The sequence below is a fragment of the Marmota monax genome, unplaced genomic scaffold, assembly GCF_021218885.2.
Source record: "Marmota monax isolate L192 unplaced genomic scaffold, Marmota_monax_Labrador192_F-V1.1 WCK01_AAM20220418_F8-fsc00070, whole genome shotgun sequence".
Classification (NCBI taxonomy): domain Eukaryota; kingdom Metazoa; phylum Chordata; class Mammalia; order Rodentia; family Sciuridae; genus Marmota; species Marmota monax.
Window position 1 is genome coordinate 3,241,386 of NW_026692116.1, and position 25,659 is coordinate 3,267,044.

The 25,659-nt window shown below is 38.5% G+C and overlaps 1 protein-coding gene across 5 annotated transcripts in view; it reads right to left on the bottom strand.

Moving 5' to 3' along the window:
• Evi5 (ecotropic viral integration site 5) overlaps positions 1-25,659 on the bottom strand; it is a 210,014-nt gene that overhangs the window by 114,552 nt on the left and 69,803 nt on the right. For all 5 annotated transcript variants that reach the window (XM_058585230.1, XM_058585233.1, XM_058585236.1 and 2 more), the window contains 4 exons: positions 22,228-22,353; positions 19,830-19,973; positions 18,661-18,750; positions 18,466-18,563 (listed from right to left, as the gene is read on the bottom strand). In XM_058585230.1, coding sequence (XP_058441213.1) covers positions 18,466-18,563; positions 18,661-18,750; positions 19,830-19,973; positions 22,228-22,353 — 458 coding nt within the window. The remainder of the gene's footprint in view (positions 1-18,465; positions 18,564-18,660; positions 18,751-19,829; positions 19,974-22,227; positions 22,354-25,659) is intronic.

The window sequence follows — 25,659 nt, forward strand, 5'->3', positions numbered from 1 at the left end:
ATTGTAATGTTATTGATATGTAATTGATTGTTATGTTATTGATTGTTATGTACTATGTGAAAATGTCATTGTTATTCATGCAACCACCTAAAACAAAACAAAGAGTCTTCACTTAATCTTGCTTCTCAATTCAGTCACCAAACATGTTCAATTCAACCTCCTAACAATGCTTTAAAATTCACTATTACTTCTTCATTTCCAAAGACAATGGGGTTTTTGTTTGTTTATTTGTTTTGTATTGGGTGTTTTACAAAAGGGTCCTTTATTTTTTATTTTGGAAAAAAGGTCTTATCCTCCCATGTTCTTGGATAGGCAGAATTAATATTGTCAAAATGGCCATACTACCAAAAGTGCTATACAGATTTAATGTGACTCTATTAAAATTCCAATGACATACTTCACAGAAATAGAAAAAACAGTCAGGAAATTCATTTGGAAAGATAAGAGGTCCAGAAGAGCCAAAGCAATCCTTAGCGAGAAAAAGTGACTCAGGAGGCATATAATACCAGTAAATTACACCGCAGAGCTGTAGTAACAAAAACAGCATGGTATTGGCACCATGTTATGGAACAGAGTCCTGCCAACACAAATACAGTTATTTCATACTAGACAAAGGTGCTAGACAAAGGAGCCATAAACATAAATTTAAGAAAAGATAGCTTCTTGGGCTCCAGGATATGGCTCAAGTGGTAGCACGCTCACCTGGCATGAGTGAGGCACTGGGTTCAATTCTCAGCACCACATAAAAATAAAAAATAAAGGTATTGTGCCCACTTAAAACTAAAAAATAAACATTAAACAAAAGAAAAGATAGCCTCTTCAAAAAATGGTGCTGGGAAAACTGGAAATCCATATGTAGAGAATAAAATTGAACCTCTATCTCTCACCCTGCACAAAAGTCAAATCAAAGTGGATCAAAGACCTAAGTAAAAGACCAGAGACTCTGCAACTACTAGAAGAAAAGACAGGCCCAACTCTACACCATGTCAGCTTAGGAACTGACTTCCTCAATAAGACTCCTAAAGTGTAAGAAGTAAAATCAAGAATCAATAAATGGTATCAAACTAAAAAATTTCTTCATCACAAAGGAAACAACCAACGTGAACAGAGAGTCTATAGAATGGGAGAAAATCTTTACCACCAGCACTTCAGGTAGAGCATTCATCTCCAAGATACACAAAGAACTCAAAAAAAAAAAAAAAACTTAATACACACACACCCACACACAAAAGAAAAATAACCCAATCAATAAGTGGGCTAAGGAACTGTGAAATACGATCAGTCAAAAAATGTATGAAAAATGTTCAAACATCTCCAGCAATTACAAAAATGCAAATCACAGCTACACTGAGATTCCAATTCACTCCAGTCTGAATGACAATTATCAAGAATACAAGTAAAGGCTGGGCATGGTGGCACACGCTGTTCATCTCAGAGGCTTGGGAGGCTGAGACAGGAGGATCATAAGTTCAAAGCCAGCCTCAGCAAAACTGAGGCACTAAGCAGGGCTGGGGATATGGCTCAGTGGTTGAATGTCCCTGAGTTTGATTCCTGGTATCAAAAATAAAAAATAACAATAAATGTTGGCAAGGATGTGGGGGAAAAGGTTCACTTACACATTATTAGTGGGTCTGAAAATTGGCGCAACCACTCTGGAAAGCAGCATGGAGATTCCTTAGAAAACCTGGAATGAAACCACCATTTGACCCACTTATCCCACTACTTGATTTATACCCAAAGGACTTAAAATCAGTATACTACAGTGACACACCCACTTCAATGTTTACAGCAACTCAATTCACAATAGCCAAGCTACGGAACCAATCTAGGTGCTCTACAACAGATGAATGGATAAATAAAATGTGGTGTATATATACACAGTGGAATATTGACTATAAAGAAGAATGAAATTATGGCCTCTGTGGGTAAACAGATGGAACTGAAGAATATCATGCTAAGTAAAATAAGACAATCTCAAAAAAACCAAAGACTAAATGTTCTCTCTGATATGTGGATGCTGGGCCACAACAAGGGAGGAGAAGATTAGAAGTTCATTAGACAAATAAAGAAGAATGAAGGAAAGTTAGGGGGGATGGAAAGATGGAAATACAAAAAACAGTAGAATGAATATCTTTCCTATCCTTATACATGAATATACAACCAGTGTAATTCCATGTCACATACAACAACAATAATGGGATCCTAATTAGAACAAGTTATACTGATTCTATGCATGTATAATATATCAAAATATACTCTACTGTCATGTGTATCTAGAAAGAAGAAGTAAAAAAAAGAGAGAGAGAAAGAGAGAAGGAAGGAAGGAAGGAAGGAAGGAAGGAAGGAAGGAAGGAAGGAAGGAAGGAAAGGAAAGGAAAGGAAGGGAGAGAGAGAGAGAAAGGAAGGAAGGTAGGTCGGTCGGTCGGTCGGTCTTGCAAAGTTACTGAGGGTCTCAGTAAGTACATGAGGCAGGCTTTAATATTAGAACAGTTTTAGACTTACAAGAAGGTTATAAAGACAGTACAGAGTACTTAGTACCTCATCCCAGTTTCCCCTATTATAACATGGTACACTGTTACATGTAATGAACCAATATTAATATATTATTGTTAACTAAAATCCATTCCTAGATTTTGCTTAATGTTCTTTTTCTGTTCCAGGATACCACATAAAATTTAGTTTTCATGTTTCCTTAAGCTCATCTTGACTGTAACAGTTCCTTTTTCTTTTCTTTCCTTTTTTTTTGGGGGGGGGGAGTGGCGGGGCGGTGGCGATGGGGCGGCAATGCTGGGGATTGACCCAGGGGTGCTCTACCTTATATCCCCAGCCCTTATTTTTTGAAATAGGGTCTAAGTGTCAAGGCTGGTCTCAAAATTACAACCTGCCTGCCACAGCCTTCCAAATTGCTGGCGATTATAGGCATGTGCCAGCACACCCCGCTAAGCTGAGAGTTTCCTCGTTTTTTGATGAGATTCACGGTTTTGAGTTAGGTTATATGTAGAATATTTCTCAAATGGGATGTGTCTCATGCTTTTCCGCATGATTACACTGAAGTTATGGGTCTCTGGGAAGACCACAGAGTAAATGTCATGTTAAATGGGTACAAACTCTCAACAGATCTGGATCAGCTGACTGAGATACTGCCTGCCAGGTTTCTCCACTGTAAAGTCAATTTGTTCCTCCTCCACTGAGTGTTGCTTTTTAGAACTTCATTGTAGCTTGTCTAAATTATTAGCATAACTGTTCTCTCCACTGCCAGTTTTATAACTTAAGTCTTTTCTGCACAATACCACCAGAGTGGTCTTTTTAAGATGTTGATTTGGATCATGCCTCTACTGGTGTTACATTGCTTTCGAGACTACCCATTACTTCAGACTAAATTGCAAAGGTTTACAGAAAATAATCAGGAGTTACAAAAAATAACCAGAAGATCACAAATAAACAACCTAATGATGTATTTCAAGCCCCTTGAAAAATAAGAATCAATCAATTCCAAAACCAGTACAAAGAAGGAAATAATTAAGATCAGAGCCAAAATCAATGAACTTTGAAAATAAAAAAAAATACTAAGTATCAATGAAATGCAGAGTTGGTCCTTTGATAAAACAAAGAAGATTAATAAACATTTAACCAAACTAACCAAAATGAAAAAAGATCCAAATTAATCAAATTAGAGATGAAAAAGGAGAAATCACTAGAGATATCACAGAAATCTAGAGAATCATTAGAGATTATTTTGAAAACTTACGCTCCAAAAAATTGGAACACCTAAAAGAAATAGATACATTTCTAGACACATATGACCTAGAAAAATTGAATCAAGAAGACAGAAAATCTAAACAGATGAAAAACTAGGAATGAGACAGAAGAAGAAATAAAAAGCCTTCTAAAGAAGAAAAGCCCAGGACCATATGTATTTTCAGCTGAATTCTGCCAGACTGGAAAAAACTAAGAACAACTAATGTCAATGCTCCTCAAATTACTCCAGGAAATAGGGATGGAACACTTCCAAATTCATTCTATGAAGCTAATATTACCTTCCTACCAAAACGAGATAAGGACATATCAAGGATAGAAATCTACAGAAAAATCTAATGATGAACTTCGATACAAAAATCCTTAAATAAACTGTATTCAACAGTATATTAAAGTATATCATGATCTAGCTGGTTTTACTCAGGGTTGTAAGGATGAAAATAGGCAAATCAATAAATGTAATTCACCACTACAACAGAACTAAGGACAAAAAAAACACACAGTCATCTCAATAGATGCACAGAAAGCCTTCGACAAAATGCAGCACCTCTACATGATAAAAACACTAAAAAAATTGTGAATAGAAGGAGCTTTCATAAAGGCTGCATACAAAAAACCCAAAGTCACAGTGAATGGGGGAAACCTAAAAGCATTCCCTTTAAAATCCTAGAAAATACAAGGATGTCCACTCTCACCCCTCCAACTCAATAAAGTACTAGAAATTCCAGCCAGAAGATTAAGCAAGAGAAAAAAGGGATATAAATAGGAAAAGAAGAAGTCAAATGATCACTGTTCGTAGATGACATGATCCTGTACTTAGGAGATCCAAAAAGGTCCATCAGAAGACTTTTAGAGCTAATACACAAATTCAGCAAAGTTACAAAATCAACATATAGAAATCAATAGTTTCCCATACACCGATAATGAATTTGCTGAGAAAAAAAGTAGGAAAACAATCTCATTCGCAACAGCTTCAAAAACAAAAAACAAAACACAAAACAAACAAACAAACAAAATTCACACACAAAAACACCACAAGGACTAAATCTACCCAAGGAAGTGAAAGACCTCTACAAAGAAAACTTTAGAACATCAAAAAAAGAAAATAAAGAAGGATGCCGGAAGATGGCGGCGAAGGGAGTGCATTACCCCCGTGTACCGCATCACTGTGCTGCAGAATGACGAGTTAGAACGGCTAAAAGCTATCTTGTTAGGAATTTCCAGCAAAATTGGGGTGCTCCAAAACCTAGAGGAAGGATTTCCATCGCACAAGGATCAGCTACGGGGGCTCAAACGCGAGAGATTTGTCCGCACGGAGGGTCATGCTGCTTATTCAGCAAATCGCACGGCGGCTAGACTCTGCGGCGCGCACTGGGAAATGACGAGATAGCAATGCAAAGATACAGCGCTGCGGTTTCTGTGGGTTTCTGCGGGCTTCTGCCAGCTGTGCAATCACCGAGCTCAGTGCTGAATTCTGGGTTTGAGACGGGGGAAGGAAGCGGTCCAATTCGGTTCTCCACACCGGTCAGACCACAGAGGAAGCCACCGGCCACCATCTTGGAGAGCTGACGTCACCATCCCTGTTTTCGACTGATCGCAGCTCATTCAGCCATAGAACAGGTAATTTCAGGCTGCCATTCGCCTCCGTCTCGCAAACAAATTACTCAGGCTCAGTGCTAAAGAACCCGCGGAAACTGCTTCTTGGAGCCTGCTCCTATCAAAACATACACCGAGCATGGAGCGGCCGAATTCCAGCTCCCGGAACTGCTCTGGCCCAGGGCTAAAGAACCCGCGGAAACTGCTTCTCGGTCCGGGTCCTGCTGAATACTGTAGAGGTAAATACCAACCGAGCCTTCATAGGCAGTGGCAACAGGATTGAGACGAGGCTTGTGAGGGCCGGTCAGGACTCACCCGTTGCTTTGGTCACCCGGCAAAGGGAACGAAATGCTGCCATTCCCATGGGATACCAACATGGCAGAGATCTGATGTCATCAGAAAGCGGCGGAGGAGAGAACTTCATCGATACCAGCGGCGACAGAAACAGTTGGTCTCCTGGTAAAGAAAGTGAGTCACAAACACCCGAGTCTCTCTCACTTTGTCATCAAGCCAGAGGGGCAGAGCAGAGCCGCCGCCCACGCCCAGAACAGGCCCAGCGGCCCGCCGGCGTGGTAGTCACGTAACCCCAATTGGAGTAGGGGCAGAGCAGAACCGCCACCCGCGCCCGCAAGGTAGGCAGACCTGCAACCGACCAGCAGAACAGGCCCAGAGGACCGTAGGCGTGGTAGGAGGGGCAGGGCAGAGCCGCCGCCCGCGCCTGCAGGGTAGGCCGACCTGCGACATTCCAGCGGATCAGGCCCAGCAGCCTGCCGGCGTGGTACACACGTCACCCCAATTGGAGTACGGGCAGAGCAGAGCCGCCGCCCACGCCCGGAACAGGCCCAGCGACCTGACGGCGTGGTAGTGACGTCACCCCAACTGGAGTAGGGGCAGAGCAGAGCTGCCACCCGCGCCCGCAAGGTAGGCAGACCTGCGACTGACCGGCGGAACAGGCCCAGCGGCCGGCTGGCGTGGTACACACGTCACCCCAATTGGAGTAGGGGCAGAGCAGAGCCTTCGCCCGTGCCCGGAACAGGCCCAGCGGTCCGCGGGTGTGGTAGACAAGTCACACCCATTGGAGGAGGGGCAGAGCAGAGCCGCCGCCCGCGCCTGCAAGGTAGGCAGACCTGCAACCGACCAGCAGATCAGGCCCAGTGGCCTGCCGGCGTGGTACACACGTCACCCCAATTGGAGTAGGGGCAGAGCAGAGCTGCCGCCCGCGCCTGCAAGGTAGGCAAACCTGCGACCGACCGACAGCACAGGCCCAGTGGCCTGCCGGCATGGTAGACACATCACCCCAATTGGAGTAGGGGCAGAGCAGAGCTGCCGCCTGAGCCTGGAACAGACCCAGCGACCTGCCGGCGTGGTAGTCACAACACCCCAATTGGAGTAGGGGCAGAGGAGGGCCGCCACCCACGCCCGCAAGGTAGGCAGACCTGCGACCGACCGGCGGAACAGGCCCAGCGGCCTGCCGGCATGGTAGACACATCACCCCAATTGGAGTAGGGGCAGAGCAGAGCTGCCGCCTGAGCCCGGAACAGGCACAGCGACCTGCCGGCGTGGTAGTCACGTCACCCCAATTGGAGTAGGGGCAGGGCAGAGCAGAGCCGCCGCCCGCGCCTGGAACAGGCCCAGTGACCCGCCGGCGTGGTAGTCACGTCACCCCAGTTGGAGTAGGGGCGAAGCAGAGCCACCTCCCGCGCCCGGAATAAGCCCAGCGACCCGCCGGCATGGTAGACACATCACCCCAATTGGAGTAAGGGAGGAGCAGAGCTGCCGCCCGCGCCTGCAAGGTAGGCAGACCTGCGACCGACCGGCAGAACAGGCCCAGGGGTCTGCAGGCATGGTAGACACGTCACACCAATTGGAGGAGGGGCAGAGCAGAGCCGCCGCCCGCGCCTGCAAGGTAGGCAAACCTGCGACCGACCGACAGCACAGGCCCAGCGGCCTGTCAGCGTGGTAGACAGATCACCCCAATTGGAGGAGGAGCACAGCCGCCGCCCGACCCTGCAAGGGAGACTTTTCAACTATACAAGAGCAATATAAATATATAGGGGGAAAATTTCAAAAACACCAGTTTCACCAAGCAGAAAGAAACGCAAGCAGTATGAAAAGACAAGGAAAGAAAGGACCACAAGCGATGCAGGTCAACGCAACTTTAGAAGAGGTAATAGCTGCAGCAGATGGAATGTCAGATAAAGAATTCAGGACATGCATGCGTCAGATGATCTGGAGTCTCAAGGAAGACATTAGACAGCAAAATCAGACAATGAAAGATCACTTCGACAATGAATTACACAAACAAATCCAGGAAGCAAAAGATCAACTATACAGGGAGATAGAGGTTATAAAAAACAAACAAACAGAAATCCTAGAAATGCAGGAAGCAATAAACCAACTTAAAAACTCAATGGAGAATACTACCAGCAGAATAGAACACTTAGAAGATAGAACATCAGACAATGCAGACAAAGTATTTCAACTGGAAAAGAACATAGACAGCTCAGCAAGACTGTTAAGAAACCATGAGCAGAACATCCAAGAAATATGGGATAACATTAAGAGACCAAACTTAAGAGTCATTGGGATACAGGAAGGTATAGAGGTCCAAACCAAAGGAATGAGCAATCTATTCAATGAAATAATACGAGAAAACTTCCCAGACTTGAAGAATGAGACAGAATCCCAAATCCTAGAAGCCTACAGGACGCCGAATGTGCAAAATCATAAGAGATCCACACCTAGACACATTATAATGAAGATGCCCAACATACACAATAAGGAGAGAATTTTAAAAGCTACAAGAGAAAGGAAGCAGATTACATTTAGGGGTAAACCAATCAGGATAACAGCTGATCTTTCAACACAGACTCTGAAAGCTAGAAGATCCTGGAATAACATATTTCAAACACTGAAAGAAAATGGGTTCCAACCAAGAATTGTGTATCCAGCGAAATTAAGCTTCAGGATGGAAGATGAAATTAAAACCTTCCACGATAAACAAAAGTTAAAAGAATTTGCAGCTAGAAAACCATCTCTTCAAAACATCCTCGGCAAAACATTACAGGAAGAGGAAATGGAAAATAACAATGAAAACCAACAGTGGCAGGTAGGACAGTAAAGGGGGGGAAATAATCAAAGAGAAAAACAAACCATATTTAGTAACATAAATAAACAAATATGGCTGGAAGAACAACCCATATCTCAATAATAACCCTGAATGTTAATGGCTTAAACTCACCAATTAAGAGACACAGGCTAGTAGAATGGATCACAAAACAAGACCAAACAATTTGCTGCCAACAGGAGACGCATTTGATAGGAAAAGACATACATAGGCTGAAGGTGAAAGGTTGGGAAAAATCATATCACTCATATGGACTTCGGAAACAAGCAGGAGTGTCCATACTCATATCAAATAAAATAGATTTCAAGCCAAAGTTAATCAAAAGGGATAAAGAGGGACACTACATACTGCTCAAGGGAACCATACACCAACAAGACATAACAATCATAAATATATATGCCCCAAACAATGGTGCAGCTATGTTCATCAAACAAACTCTTCTCAAGTTCAAGAGTCTAATAGACCACCATACAATAATCATGGGAGACTTCAACACACCTCTCTCACCACTGGACAGATCTTCCAAACAAAAGTTGAATAAGGAAACTATAGAACTCAATAACACAAGTAATAACCTAGACTTAATTGACATAGATAGAATATACCACCCAACATCAAGCAGTTACACTTTTTTCTCAGCAGCACATGGATCCTTCTCAAAAATAGATCATATATTATGTCACAGGGCAACTCTTAGACAATATAAAGGAATAGAGATAATACCATGCATCTTATCTGATCATAATGGAATGAAACTGAAAATCAACAATAAAAGAAGGAAGGAAAAATCATGCATCACATGGAGAATGAACAATAGGTTACTGAATGATCAATGGGTTATAGAAGACATCAAGGAGGAAATTAAAAAATTCTTAGAGATAAATGAAAACACAGACACAACATATTGGAATCTATGGGACACATTGAAAGCAGTTCTAAGAGGAAAATTCATTGCTTGGAGTTCATTCCTTAAAAAAAGAAAAAAACAACAAATAAATGATCTCATACTTCATCTCAAAATCCTAGAAAAAGAAGAGCAAAACAACAGCAAAAGAAGTAGAAGGCAAGAAATAATTAAAATCAGAGCTGAAATTAATGAAATCGAAACAAAAGAAACAATTGAAAAAATTAACAAAACTAAAAGTTGGTTCTTTGAAAAAATAAATAAAATCGACAGACCCTTAGCCATGCTAATGAAGAGAAGAAGAGAGAGAACTCAAATTACTAGCATACGGGATGAAAAAGGCAATATCACAAAAGACACTTCAGAAATACAGAAGATAATCAGAAATTATTTTGAATCCTTATACTCCAATAAAATAGAAGATAGTGAAGGCATCGATAAATTTCTTAAGTCATATGATCTGCCCAGATTGAGTCAGGAGGATATAGACAACCTAAACAGACCAATATCAATTGAGGAAATAGAAGAAACCATCAAAAGACTACCAACTAAGAAAAGCCCAGGACCGGATGGGTATACAGCAGAGTTTTACAAAACCTTTAAAGAGGAACTAATACCAATACTTTTCAAGCTATTTCAGGAAATAGAAAAAGAGGGAGAACTTCCAAATTCATTCTACGAGGCCAACATCACCCTGATTCCTAAACCAGACAAAGACACTTCAAAGAAAGAAAACTACAGACCAATATCTCTAATGAACCTAGATGCAAAAATCCTCAATAAAATTCTGGCGAATCGGATACAAAAACATATCAAAAAAATTGTGCACCATGATCAGGTAGGATTCATCCCTGGGATGCAAGGCTGGTTCAATATACAGAAATCAATAAATGTTATTCACCACATCAATACACTGAAAAATAAGAACCATATGATCATCTCAATAGATGCGGAAAAAGCATTCGACAAAGTACAGCATCCCTTTATGTTCAAAACTCTAGAAAAACTAGGGATAACAGGAACATATCTCAATATTGTAAAAGCAATCTATGCTAAGCCTCAGGCTAGCATCATTCTGAATGGAGAAAAATTGAAGGCATTCCCTCTAAAATCTGGCACAAGACAGGGATGCCCTCTCTCACCACTTCTGTTCAACATAGTTCTCGAAACAGTGGCCAGAGCAATTAGACAGACGAAAGAAATTAAAGGCATAAAAATAGGAAAAGAAGAACTTAAATTATCACTATTTGCAGTTGACATGATTCTATACCTAGCAGACCCAAAAGGGTCTACAAAGAAACTATTAGAGCTAATAAATGAATTCAGCAAAGTGGCAGGATATAAAATCAACACGCATAAATCAAAGGCATTCCTGTATATCAGCGACAAATCCTCTGAAATGGAAATGAGGACAACCACTCCATTCACAATATCCTCAAAAAAAATAAAATACTTGGGAATCAACCTAACAAAAGAGGTGAAAGACTTATACAATGAAAACTACAGAACCCTAAAGAGAGAAATAGAAGAAGATCTTAGAAGATGGAAAAATATACCCTGTTCATAGATAGGCAGAACTAACATCATCAAAATGGCGATATTACCAAAAGTTCTCTATAGGTTTAATGCAATGCCAATCAAAATCCCAACGGCATTTCTTGTAGAAATAGAGAAAGCAATCATGAAATTCATATGGAAAAATAAAAGACCCAGAATAGCAAAAACAATGCTAAGCAGGAAGTGTGAATCAGGCGGTATAGCGATACCAGACTTCAAACTATACTACAGAGCAATAGTAACAAAAACAGCATGGTACTGGTACCAAAACAGGCGGGTGGACCAATGGTACAGAATAGAGGACACAGAAACCAATCCACAAAATTACAACTATCTTATATTTGATAAAGGGGCTAAAAGCATGCAATGGAGGAAGGATAGCATCTTCAACAAATGGTGCTGGGAAAACTGGAAATCCATATGCATAAACTGAATCCCTTTCTCTTGCCATGCACAAAAGTTAATTCAAAATGGATCAAGGAGCTTGATATCAAATCAGAGACACGCCGTCTGATAGAAGAAAAAGTTGGCTACGATCTACATACTGTGGGGTCGGGCTCCAAATTCCTCAATAGGACACCCATAGCACAAGAGTTAATAACTAGAATCAATAAATGGGACTTACTCAAACTAAAAAGTTTTTTCTCAGCAAAAGAAACAATAAGAGAGGTAAATAGGGAGCCTACATCCTGGGAACAAATCTTTACTCCTCACACTTCAGATAGAGCCCTAATATCCAGAGTATACAAAGAACTCAAAAAATTAGACAATAAGAGAACAAATAACCCAATCAACAAATGGGCCAAGGACCTGAACAGACACTTCTCAGAGGAGGACATACAATCAATCAACAAGTACATGGAAAAATGCTCACCATCTCTAGTAGTCAGAGAAATGCAAATCAAAACCACCCTAAGATACCATCTCACTCCAGTAAGATTGGCAGCCATTATGAAGTCAAACAACAACAAGTGCTGGCGAGGATGTGGGGAAAAGGGTACACTTGTACATTGCTGGTGGGACTGCAAGTTGGTGCGGCCAATTTGGAAAGCAGTATGGAGATTTCTTGGAAAGCTGGGAATGGAACCACCATTTGACCCAGCTATTCCCCTTCTCGGTCTATTCCCTAAAGACCTAAAAAGAGCATGCTACAGGGACACTGCTACATCGATGTTCATAGCAGCACAATTCACAATAGCAAGACTGTGGAACCAACCTAGATGCCCTTCAATAGACAAATGGATTAAAAAAATGTGGCATTTATACACAATGGAGTATTACTCTGCATTAAAAAATGACAAAATCATAGAATTTGCAGGGAAATGGATGGCATTAGAGCAGATTATGCTAAGTGAAGCTAGCCAATCCCTAAAAAACAAATGCCAAATGTCTTCTTTGATATAAGGAGAGTAACTAAGAACAGAGTAGAGACGAAGAGCATGAGAAGAAGATTAACATTAAACAGGGATGAGAGGTGGGAGGGAAAGGGAGAGAGAAGGGAAATTGCATGGAAATGGAAGGAGACCCTCAGGGTTATACAAAATTACATACACGAGGAAGTGAGGGGAAAGGGAAAAATAATACAAGGGGGAGAAATGAATGACAGTAGAGGGGGTAGAGAAAGAAGAGGGGAGGGGAGGGGAGGGGAGGGGGGATAGTAGAGGATAGGAAAGGCAGCAGAATACAACAGACACTAGTATGGCAATATGTAAATCAATGGATGTGTAACTGATGTGATTCTGCAATCTGTATACGGGGTAAAAATGGGAGTTCATAACCCACTTGAATCAAAGTGTGAAATATGATATATCAAGAACTAAGTAATGTTTTGAACAACCAACAATAAAAATTTAAAAAGAAAAAAGAAAATAAAGAAGACATGGGGCTGGGGTTGTGGCTCAGCGGTAGAGTGCTCACATAGCACAAGCAAGGCCCTGGGTTCGATCCTCAGCACCACATAAAAATAAATAAAGATATTGTATCCAACTACAACTAAAAAATAAATATTAAAAAAATGAATAGACAGAAGAAGATGGAATGATTTTTCATGTTTATGGATAGGCAAAATTAAGTATTGTTAAATTGACCATACCACCAAAAGCAATATACAGATTCAATGCAATCCCCATCAAAATATCAATGGTATTCTTCACAGCACTAGAAAAAAGAGTTCTAAAAATCATTTGGAAGAATAAAAGATCCAGAATAGCCAAAGTAATTCTAAGACAAAAAAGCAATGCTAGAGGCATCATAACACCTGACTTCAAATTACAATACAGAGCTATATTAACAAAAACTGTATGGTACTAGAATGAAAATAGACACATAGACCAATGGAACACAATAAAAAACACAAAGAAAAACCCCATAGAGATACAGTTGTCTGATCCTTGATAAAGATGCCAAAAATGTATACTGGAGAAAAGACAGCCTTTTTAAAAAATGGTGCTGGGAAAACTGGTTATTCATATGTAGAAAAATGAGAATAGATCCTTATCTCTGACCCTTCATGAAAGGCAGTTTGAAGGCTGGAGGTGTACCTAAGTAGTAAAGCTCTTGCCTATCACATGTGAGGCACTGGGTTCAATCCTCAGCACCACATGGAAATAAATAAATAAATGTATTGTATCAGACTCCAACTAAAAAGAAAATATTAAAAAAAAAAGTCAGGGGCTGGAGTTGTGGCTTAGCGGTAGAGCACTTGCCTTGCACATGTGAGACCGTGGGTTAGATCCTCAACACCACATAAAAATAAATAAGTAAAATAAAGGTATTGTGTCCAACTACAACTAAAAAATAAATATAAAAAAAAAAAGGGTTGGGGCTGTAGCTCAGTGGCAGAGCACTTGCCTAGCACATGTGAGGTACTAGGTTCGATCCTCAGCACCACATAAAAATAAACAAATAAAGCCATTCTGTCCATGTACAACTACCAAAAAAAAAAAAAAAAGTCAGCTTTAAATGGATCAAAGATCTAGGAATTAGACCAGAAACTATGCAACTCATAGAAGAAAATGTAGGGGCAACACTCCCAACATATATGCACAAGCAACTACTTTCTCACTGAGACTCCTAAAGCTCAGTAAATAATACCTAGAATTAATCAATGGAATGGCATCAAATTAAAAAGCTTCTGTACAACAAACAATTAAGGATGTATAGAGAGAACCTACAGAATGGAAGAAAATCTGTATTAGCTACTCTTCTGACAAAGGATTAGCATCTAGAATACACAAAGAACTCAAGGGCTGGAGTTGTAGTTCAGTGGTACAGCTCTTGCCTATCACGTGTGAGACTCTGGGTTCTATCCCCAGCATCACATAAAAATAAACAAATAAAGATACTGTGAGAAGGAGAAGGAGAAGGAGAAGGAGAAGAAGAAGAAGAAGAACTTAAAAATTCAACACCAAAAGAAGAAAAAAAAATAATGGGCAAGTGAACTAAACAGACATTTCTCAAAAGAAGAAAAACCAATGGCCAACAAATATATAAAAAATGTTTAACACATCTAGCAATTAGGGAAATGCAAATCAAAACTACACTGAAAAAAAAATACACCAGCTCAGTGGTAAAACATTTGCCTTACATGTGTGAGACACTGGGTTCAATTCTCAGCACTGCGTATAAATAAATAAAGTAAATAAAGGTCCATTGACAACTAAAAAAATATTTTTAAAAAACTACACTGAGCAGATGAATGGATAAAGAAAATGTGGTACAATGGAATATTACTCAACATAAAGAAGAATGAAATTATGGCATTTGCTGTAAATGGATGGAATTGGAGACTATTACACTAAGTGAAATAAGCCAATCCCCAAAAGTCAAAAGCCGAATGTTTTTTCTGATATGTGGATGCTAGCATACAATAAGAGGGGGAAGAGAATAGAAGTTCACTAGATTAGACAAAGGGAAATGAAGGGAAGAGAGAGGGGATAGGAATAGAAAAGGTAGTAGAAAGAATCAAACATAACTTTCCTATGTTCATATATGAATTCATGACCAATGTAACTCATCATGTACAACTGTAAAAATGGGAAGACTCCATGTATGTATGATATGTCAAAACACATTCTGTTGTCATGTAGAACTAAAAAGAACAAACAAAAATAAAAACAAAAAACTACACTGAAGATTTCAACTCCTTCCAGGTAGAATGGCAGCCATTAAGAATACCAAAAAAAAAAAAAAAACAAGAAAAAGCCTGGAGAGGAAGGGGGAGAAAAAGAAACACTTTTACACTGTAAATTAGTACAACCACTATGGAAATCAGTACGAAGTTTCCTCAAAACACTGGGAATGGAACCACCATATAACCCAGCTATACCACACCTCAGTATTTATCCAAAAGAATTAAAGTCAGCATACTACAGTCATACATGCATACTCATCTTGATAGCATCACAATTCACATCAGCCAAACTATGGAACCAGCCTAGATGTCTATCAGTAGATGAATGGATAAGAAACCTTGGTGTGTGTGTATACACACACACACACACACACACATATACATACACATACATACATACATACACACACACAGTGGAGTTTTATTCAGCCATAAAAAAGGAACTCTGTCATTTGCAGGAAAATGGATGGAACTTGAGAACATTATGTTAAGGGAAATAATCTAACCTCAGAAAGTCAAAGGTTATGTTTTCTCTCATATATGGAAACTAGAGATGAAAAAGAGAATAAAGGTGTGGGGGAGTGGCCTAAAAAAAAATCGAAGGAAGATCAGTACAAAGAAAGATACCAGGGGGAGGAAAAAGGAATAGAAAGGAGAAATACTGGGAAATTATACTGACCAAATTATACTGTTACATGGTGTGTGCACATAAATATGTAACAATGAATCCCACTATTATGTATAATGCACCAATAAAAATATGCAAAAATTAAATTAAAATAAAAAAGGATGTCACTCACTTATCATTCTCTGATTTCTTTAACCAGACTGTCTTTCTTCAAAAACTTATCACCACCTCATATGTAATTCCTTTTAATTTCTGCCTCGCCACACAGAATGAAAGCTTTATGAGCAAATCTAAAATTTCATTTCTGAAAATTAGAACAATATTAGCACCTACTAGGTACTCAAGAAGTTGTTTTTGTTTTTTCCTGGTAGTGGGAATTGAACCCAGGGACCTTTTACCATTCAGCTATACGCCAGCCCTTTTTTTTTTTTTTTTTTTTTGAAACAAGGTCTCACTGAGTTGCTGGGGCTGTTCTCTAATGTGTAATCTTCCCATCTCCTCCCAAGTTGCTGGAATTACAGGTATATGCCACCACACCCAGCTCAAGATGTACTTCTTGAAAGAATGAATAAAAAGGAAAAATTCAAAAGGAATAGTTTTATTGGAAGAGTACAGTTAAGCACAAAGGGTTAAAAATGGTTTCAAGGTTAGGATGTGAGTCAGTGGTAGAATACTTGCCGAGGATGTAGGAGGCCCTAGGTTCTGGAGAGAACCACAAGAGGAGAAGAAGAGATCTGAGTGAATAATTAAATGCACTACAATCGATGGCAAAAGACATTTTTGGCACAACTAGGAAAATGTGAACTTAGATTGGATATTCAGCAATATTACAGAATTCTTGTTAAGTGGTAAAGAGACAAATACCTTTATTTTATAGTGATCAATACTAAAGCATTAGGGAATAAAGTATTCAAGATTTCTATAATTTACTTTGAAATATCTAAGAAAAAAGTAAATATGGCAAAATATTAACAACTGTTAATTCTAGAAGATAAGCATATGCACGTTTATTATTCTAATCCATATTTCTGTGTGCTTCTCAATTGAAAAGTCAGATGAAATATGATCTAAAGCTAATGAGTAAAAACTATTTTTTTCCTCACAGTTAAGCTTCATAAAAGAAGAATGAAATACTATATTGAGGAAGGTTTTTTTTAACTTATAAACCACAACTCAAAATTACCTTCTTAGATTGAAGAAAATAAAATTGAAAGAAAAGGAGTTGAAGAGAAAAGACAGAAATAATAATTAATAGGACAAGAGCCTGAAAAAGATGGGAATGAATAAATAATACCTTGTATTCTGAATCAACATCATAAAGAAATAAAAAAACTGTATTTTGAAAAAGGATGAAAGGAATATAGCTAAGTCTATCAGGGAAATGACAGAAATTTTGAAAATGATGGTGGATGAATTAACAGTAAGGGAATTTACTGAGAGGTATGAAGTGAGCTGCTGGGATTGTAGGCGCGTGCCCTTGTGCCCCTTTGGATAATGATGTCCATCACATTCCACCATCATTTCTAACCCCATGCCCCCTTCCCTTCCCCTCCCACTCCTCTGCCCTATCTAGAGTTATTCTATTCTTCCCATGCTCCCCATCCCTACCCCACTATGAGTCAGCCTCCTTATATCAGAGAAAACATTCAGCACAAGGGCACAAGGGCACGCACCTACAATCCCAGCAGCTCAGGAGGCTGACGCAGGAAGATCAAGAGTTCAAAGCTTTTGCTAAGGTGCTAATCAACTCAGTGAGATCCTGTCTCTAAATAAAATACAAAAAAGAGCTGGGGATGTGGCTCAGTGGTTGAGTGCCCCTGAGTTCAATCCCCAGTATCCGCCCCCCACAAAAAAAGAATACCTACTATGACCTCAGGTTAAAAATCATTTAAGTACTAGAAGCAGGAAGAATAAAGCTATCATTCTTAATTAATACACTTACCCTATTTCTATTAAAAACAAAAAACCAAAATGAGCCAAGAATGTTTATCTTAAACTTTTATAATAGATACCCAAAAAAGCTTCATTAGAAAGTAACATACCCTGGGCTGGGGCTGTAGCTCAGTGGTAGAGCACTTGCCTCACATGTGTGGGGCACTGGGTTCAATCTTTAGTACCACACAAAAATAAATAAATATATTGTGCCCATGTACAACTAAAAAAAAAAAAAAAAAAGAAAGTAACAAACACACCACACACATAAAGAAGGTAACATACAACACATAAAATTTTAAATTCTCAATTCATCATCTATCTTTCTGGCTATGCTACTCATGGACTTAAGTGACATTTTGGAGTCAAACTGAGGGGAAAAGAATGTCAATAAATGGAACCACACCACTGAAGTGGTTTTAAAATAACAGCACATTAGGCTAAGGTGCAGTTCAGTGGTATAGCACATACTTAGCACATACAAGGCCATGGGTTCAATCCCCATCACCAAAATAATAATAGTAAATATTAATAATAACTGTACATTCACACATATACATGTACCAGGCTCATAACTCCAGTCAAAATACAAGGAATAACAGGAGTTTAAAGGTAGTACAAGAGGTCCTATAAACAACTATTAAAATTAGTGTGACATTCCAACATTAACTTTGATATTGAAACCACTGTTAATACCACCAATTAAAACCATGTAGTTCTATCATCTAAGGAGGAAAAAGTAATTATCACTAGAATGTTTTGTCATTTTCACTAAATATCCTATATGCTTCAACAAACTCCTATAACTAAAACAGAAAATATAAAATACTTACTTTTTCATTTTTTTTGAGTTGTATTTGACTTGGTAAGCTGCTTGGATTAGTTTATCTGCACTACCATCAAACTGATGTGGAATGACCTTCTGAAAGTGCTAAAATATAGTAAAATAAAAACATAAGAACCACTAAGTGCCATTTATTATTAATAGTTAAATCTAAAGATATACAAGAAATCATGAACTGACTTACCTGTAACATCCCTTCCATGTCAAGTTGCATTAATTCTGCCTGATTCATTTGAAGAAGTGCTAATCCTACTCGAAACACTATTTCTAAACCCTGATGAAATAAAATAAATAAAGCCAAATTTGTTTTAACTTTGTCATCAACAAAAACTAAATCAAAATAATACTAAAGTAAATATTCAGTGTTCTAAACCAGGGACTAGCAAACCTTTTCAGTTAAGAGTCAAACAGCAAATACTTGACACTTGGTGGGCCTCTGCCACAACTACTCAACTTTGCCACTGTAGCCCAAAAGCAGACATAGACAACACATAAATGAGCAGAGCTGCATTCCCAGAAAACTTTACTCTCAAAAATAGGTGTAAGGAGAGATTTACATGCAAACTACAACAGATCAGTGGCTGAACCGTAGTTTGATAGGAAATACAAATTGATCTTGCCAAGATGTAACTAATAACAATTAACTTTGGGTTCAGAAAACAGAAGACAAAGGATCATTACGTGTCACTCACACTTAAAAGACAATTTGCAATATGTTCACAGAATAGAAGAAAATTATACCAATTATTTCTAGCTGTTTGGATAATAGATACACTACAACAATATTACCTGTAAGGTAGATTTTACCTTTCACTAATTTTCAATAAATCAGTTAGGAAGTGATAAACAGGTTTGATTAAGAAAGTAGATTCCACAATTTAACTGTCTCTGCCTGAACCTAGTTACTATACATGTATGTGTGGGTCTACAGACAAGCTACTTTTTTTTGGTATTGGGGGATACCCCTAATTTTATTTTGTTTTCTAATTTTTTTATTTTGAGACAAGGCCTCTCTAAGTTGCTTAGGGCCTCACTAAGTTGCTGAGACTGGCCTTCAACTTGTGATTCTCCTGCCTTAGCCTCCCAAGTCACTGGGATCATAGTTTTGTGCTACCACACCCAGCTTAGACAGACTAGCTATTTAACCTTTCTCTAACTCTGTTTTCTCATCTATCATCTAACAAATAGGGATAGTAACAGGATCCACCTGATTATGGTTTAAATTAGATTATCCACAGAAGCAGTTGAGCAAGGAACACATGAGCTCTTTTATTGCTCCCCTTTCTTCCCTGCTCTAATTAACCCAATGATTCCTTTGCTCAGCTCTTGCTGCTAGTCTGCCAATTAGCTTACCTCAGACATAAAGATATCAAATATCCGTGTTGCAATTGGTAATGGAAAAGTTGTAAGAAAGATAGTCAGAAACCAGGATGATGCATACATTGAGGTATGAAAACTCTGAGACTGAAAGTGTACAAAGAGCTCTGGAAGATGCTCCTAAAGAGAAGAAAACAAAGTAAAATTAAAACATAGTAAAATTGAGTGTTTTAAGTCAGATTATTGTATTTATACTAGATTATACTAGTTTAGTTTATATAAAAGATTAACCTATACCACACACAAAGATCAGGTCAAGCATAATGTGAAAAAGCTGAGATGTCTAGTAATTACAGAAATGCAAATCAAAACTACTCTAAAGTTTAATCTCACTCCAGTCAGAATGGCAGTTATCAAGAATACAGACAACAATAAGTGTTGGAGAGGATGTGGGGGAAAAGACACACTCATATATTGCTAGTGGGACTGCAAATTGGTGCAGCCAGTCTGGAAAGCAGTATGGAGATTCCTTGGAAAACTTGGAATGGAACCACCATTTGACCCAGCTATCCCACTCATTGAGTCTATATCCAAAGGACTCAGTGATGCAGCCACATCAATGTTTATAGCAGCACAATTCACAATAGCCAAACTGTGGAACCAACCTAGATGCCCTTCAAAAGATGAATGGATAAAGAAACTGTGGCATATATATATAATGGAATATTACTCAGCAATAAAAGAGAATAAAATTATGGCATTTGCAGGTAAATGGATGGAATTAGAAAATATCATGCTAAGCAAAGTACGCCAATCCCCAAAACCCAAAGGCTAAATGTTTTCTCTGATAAGTGGACGCTAAACCATAATGGGGGGGAGAGGGGTTAGAATGAGTGGAGGAACTTTGGATTGGCCAAAGGGGAGGTAGGAGAGGGGAAGACTGTGGAATGAGATAGTCATCGTTATCCTAGGTGCATGTATGATTGCACAAATGGTGTGACCCTATTTTGTGTACAACCAAAGACGTGAAAAATTGTGCTCCATTTGTGTAAAATTAATTGAAGAGCATTCTGCTGTCATATACAACTGATTAAAATAAATAAAGGAATGAAATTACGACATCTGCTGGTAAATGGATGGATCTGGAGACTATCATGTTAAGTTAAATAAGCCAATCCAAAAAGTCAAAGGTTGAATGTTTTCTCTGATATCCAAAATAGGGCAGTAAAGGGAAGGGAGAGAAAGGGGGCGGGGGGAGGAGAGATAATTTCATCAAAAGAAAGGAAAAAGGGCTGGGGATGTGGCTCAAGCGGTAACGCGCTCGCCTGGCATGCGTGGGGTGCTGGGTTTGATCCTCAGCACCATATAAAAATAAAATAAAAAGGTGTTGTGTCCACCGAAAACTGAAAAATAAATTAAAAAATCCCCCCCTCTCTCTCCTCTCTCTTTAAAAAATAAAAATTAAAAAAATTTTAAAAAGAGAGGAAAAATTTGTAGAGTAGAGGAAGGTCATTGAGGGGAAAGAAGAAGGAACAGGATAGGGGAAGAACAGTAGTCTGAATTTGGACAAATTTTCATATACACACACACACACACACACACATATATATATATATATGTATATATATATATATATGAATATATCACAGTGAATCCCAACATCAAATATATCTATAATATATTAATTTAAAAAATATAATTGCAGAAAGACCAACAGAGTAGAGAGATGGGAATAGAGGGAAAGGGGGAAAATGCTGGGGACTGAATTACAACAATTTATATTCAATGTTTTTATGATCATGTCAAAATGTATTCTAACATTGTTTATCAATAAAAATGGGATGTGGTTTTTTTTTTTTTTTTTTAAAGAAAAGCTGAGATGTAGAAATTGACACATTCAGAATGATAGATACTATCTGAGAAGGGATGAAGGGGGAAAGGATGCAGAGTTGAAACTTTGGGGATATCTATAACATATGACTTATTAATAATAAAACTAAATTATAGCCAAATTAATTTAAACCAAATACCCATCCTATCTCAGATACTATTGAGTGTCCATGTGATGCAATGTTTGTATTCATTTAAGCTTGTTGGTGGGTACATAGTTGCTTTTTTGTCAACTCTATTTCCAAAAAACTAGAAGCCAGGCATAGTGATGCACACCTGTAATCCCATCTAATTGGGAGGTTGAGGCAGGAAGTTTATAAATTTGAGGTAAACCTGGGCAAACCACAAGACCCTATATCTCAAAATAACAAGTAAAAAGGGTTAGGGCTATAGCTCAGTGGTAGAATGCCTCTGCTATCCAGTTTCAAACTGTAATTTACCTATCAGTTAAAAGGACTGATTTTTTTCAATTGTTTTAATGCTTTTAACATTGAATTTGTAAAGATGTCACTCAGAGATAACAAACATAAAATTGTACTTTTACCTGTATCATGCACTCAAACTGGTACATACAAAGGCCCAATTCTGCCATACTTGGTTTAAAAAGTTCACGAAGTCTATAATCTTGCATTAATTTAACAAATACACAGAAAGCTTCTTCTTCTGGCATCTGCATTAGTAGAAGAAAGTAACACAGGTTAATATTCTATGATGCACAAATAAATCAAATTATATTTAAAACAAGTACCCATCCAATCATAAACACTGTTTTGAGAGGCTACATATTGCACTCAAGAGCAACAGATTAGTAAAAATCAGGATGTCCTGGGCTGAAGATGTGGCTCAAGCGGTAGCGTGCTCGCCTGGCATGCGCGAGGTGCTGGGTTCGATCCTCAACACCACATAAAAATAAAATAAAGATATTTAAAAAAGAAAGACACAGGATTTTTTTTTAAAAATCAGGATGTCCTAAGTTCTCATTCTAAGAATGTAAAGTTAAAGAAGTCTTTTAACCTTTAAGACTAACTGCTTTAAATGGCCTAATTCATTAATTCAACCAAAAATATTCATTTAGAATTGTATACTTTTCTTTTTCTGAGGATCTACCAATGAACAAAAAAAAACATAATCTCAACTGATTGTGTTGGTGCATGTCCATAATCCCAGCAACTTGGAAGGCTGAGGCAGCAGGATTGCAAGTTCGAAGCCAGCCGCAGCAACTCAGCAAGGCCCTGCCTTAAAATAAAAAGGGCTGGGGATGTAGTTCAGTAGCTAAGTGCACCTGGGTTAAATCCCAAACACCAAACCAAACCAAACCAACAAACAAAAACACCACATAATATCTACTCTCAAGGAGCCTGAACTTTATAGTAGGGGGAAATAAACAACACATGTAATAAATTAATTCATATATTTGTCAAATGGCAATGAATGAAATTGAAATATAGTAGGTAAGAGGGAATGTTGAGGAGACACATTAATATTTATGTAGGACAGGGAAGGTCCCTTGATAAGGGAACATTTGAGAAAAATGCTGAAGAAAGTGAGGGGAGAATCTGAGGTAAAAATAGTCCCAGAAGACAGAAGAGAACAACAGCCCTGAGAGGGAGTCAGGTCAGCATACTCACAGAATTGCAAACAGGAAACTTCTAGTTTAGTAGTAACTAAGTTAGTAGTAACTATTTTAGTAGTAACTTCAAGATTAGTTACTACTTCAAGAAAGTAAAATCTATACAAGAAGTACTTGGGGGGCTTGGGTTTGGCTCAGTGGTAGAGCGCTTGCCTAGCATGTGTGAGGCACTAGGTTCAATTCTTAGCACCACATATAAATAAATGAAATAAAGACCCATTGACAACTAAAGAATATTAAAAAAAAAAAGAAGTAGTAGTAGTACTTGGCAGATGCCAAATTAAAGAATGAGAAAATAATGTGATCAGATTAAACTTATATTGCTTTAAAAAAAAAAACTGGGGCTGGGGTTGTGGCTCAGCAGTAGAGTGCTCACCTGGCACATGTGAGGCACCGGGTTCAATCCTCAGCACCACATAAAAATAAATAATTAAAATAAAGGTATTATGTCCAACTACAACTAAAAAATAAATATTAAAAAAAAACTGAGATAGAAGGATTGCATGTTCAAGAGCAGCCTGGGCAACTTAGCATGACCTGTCTCAAAATAAAATAAAAAGGGCTCAGGATACAGCTCAGTAGTAGAGAGCCACTGGGTTCAATCACAGTACAGCAAAACAACAACAATGAAGAAGTCATTTTGAGTGCAGGTTAGATTATGGAGAAGAAATAACATCAAAGGTTTTAGAGACCATTGTATGATTTCTGAATTTGACCTTAAGTGAAATGGAAAGCCCTGAGAATTCTGAGAAGTTATATAACATAAATGTTTAAAGAACTTATGAAATTAGTTTTCAAATTATCTATAATTGGAGTTTAAAACTATCAATTAAACATTTTGATTGTAAATAACTAAGAAATCATATCAAAGAAGATGTGTGTGAAATCTTTAAGAAGTTACAAAGACATTCAAACTATTTAGGTAATAACATTACGCAAATTGTTAAGCCATCTTTCTCAAAATAATATAAAATTTGCTAATTCTCTCATTCACTCACATTATACCAGTGTGTTTCAAAGAGAACAACCTGAAGAATCTCTAGGCATTCAACTTATTGAAGATGTTGCAAATAACAATATACTTTTTCTGCCTTGACATAGCCATGGATAGAAATCAAATTGCCTTTGATAAAACCCACACACACTTTCTTCCTTCCTGCCAACACAGCCACGATTCTGCCCTGGAGACCATCCCTATTAATCTCATCAAGCTCTACAGCATCATTGATTTATGTCAGTCACTACAAGAAGCCCAAGATTCCAGAACTTTTAATCCTATATAATTCTACTGTTCACCTAATCTGACCCCATTTCCAATCTTCTACCTATACCCTCAATCTCTTTTGCAAATATTCTTCCCTTCCTTTAGCTAAAAATCTGGCTCTCCCCCAGGGTGGTTATTTTCTCTGCCACAGTATCAGAAGGAGCAAGGGGTTAGGTAAGACATATGTTCCTCCTTTCACCTCACAGCCATTTCCACAACATTAACCTTCTCTGTTCTCTGAAACACATGCTAACAGATTTGACCCATTAAGGCTCCCACCCCACCCCACCCGAGCATCTACAAAGTTCTGGGCCACCCTCCCCACAACTCCCTTGTCATTTTCATGAAGATCACTTCCCTGGCCTAGTGGATCTTTGACTTCCTTTCCTCCAATAAGCCTGGCAGGCAGTTACTAGCTCAAGCTCTAAAGTCATGGCAAAGGTTGAAATCTCAGTTTCTTCATTTAATAGAAATCTTATTTTCTCCACTTTAATAGCTATGTGATCTTGAACAAATTATTTGATCTCTCTGTTGCTCTGTTTCACCACCTATCAAATGGGTAAAATAATAGCACTTATTTCACAGGGTTGCAATGAAGACTAATATAAAGTACTTGGGGCTGGGGTTGTGGCTCAGCGGTAGAGTGCTCGCCTAGCATGTGCAAGGTCCTGAGTTTGATCCTCAGCATTACATAAAAATAAATAAATAAAGGTATTAAAACAAATGTGTGTGTGTGTGTGTGTGTGTGTGTGCGCGCGAGAGAGAGAGAGAGAGAGAGAGAGAGCTAGAGAGCTTAACAATTTATTGACCTTGTCAGGCTATACTTCCTTCTTCCTATTCCCAACTCTGCTGTGCTCACTTTGCTACATATTTTATTATATTTATTCACTTGCTTAAATCCATAATTACTTTTTTCAACTCTGTTATAATTCCAACTGGAAAAACTTCCTTCTTATATAAATTCAACTCCATACCTGTATCTAAATAGCACAAAGTGGCTGGGAAAAAATAAAAACAAAAATTTATCCGGGCATGGTGGTGCACGCCTGTAATCCCAGTAGCTCCAGAGGCTGAGACAGGAG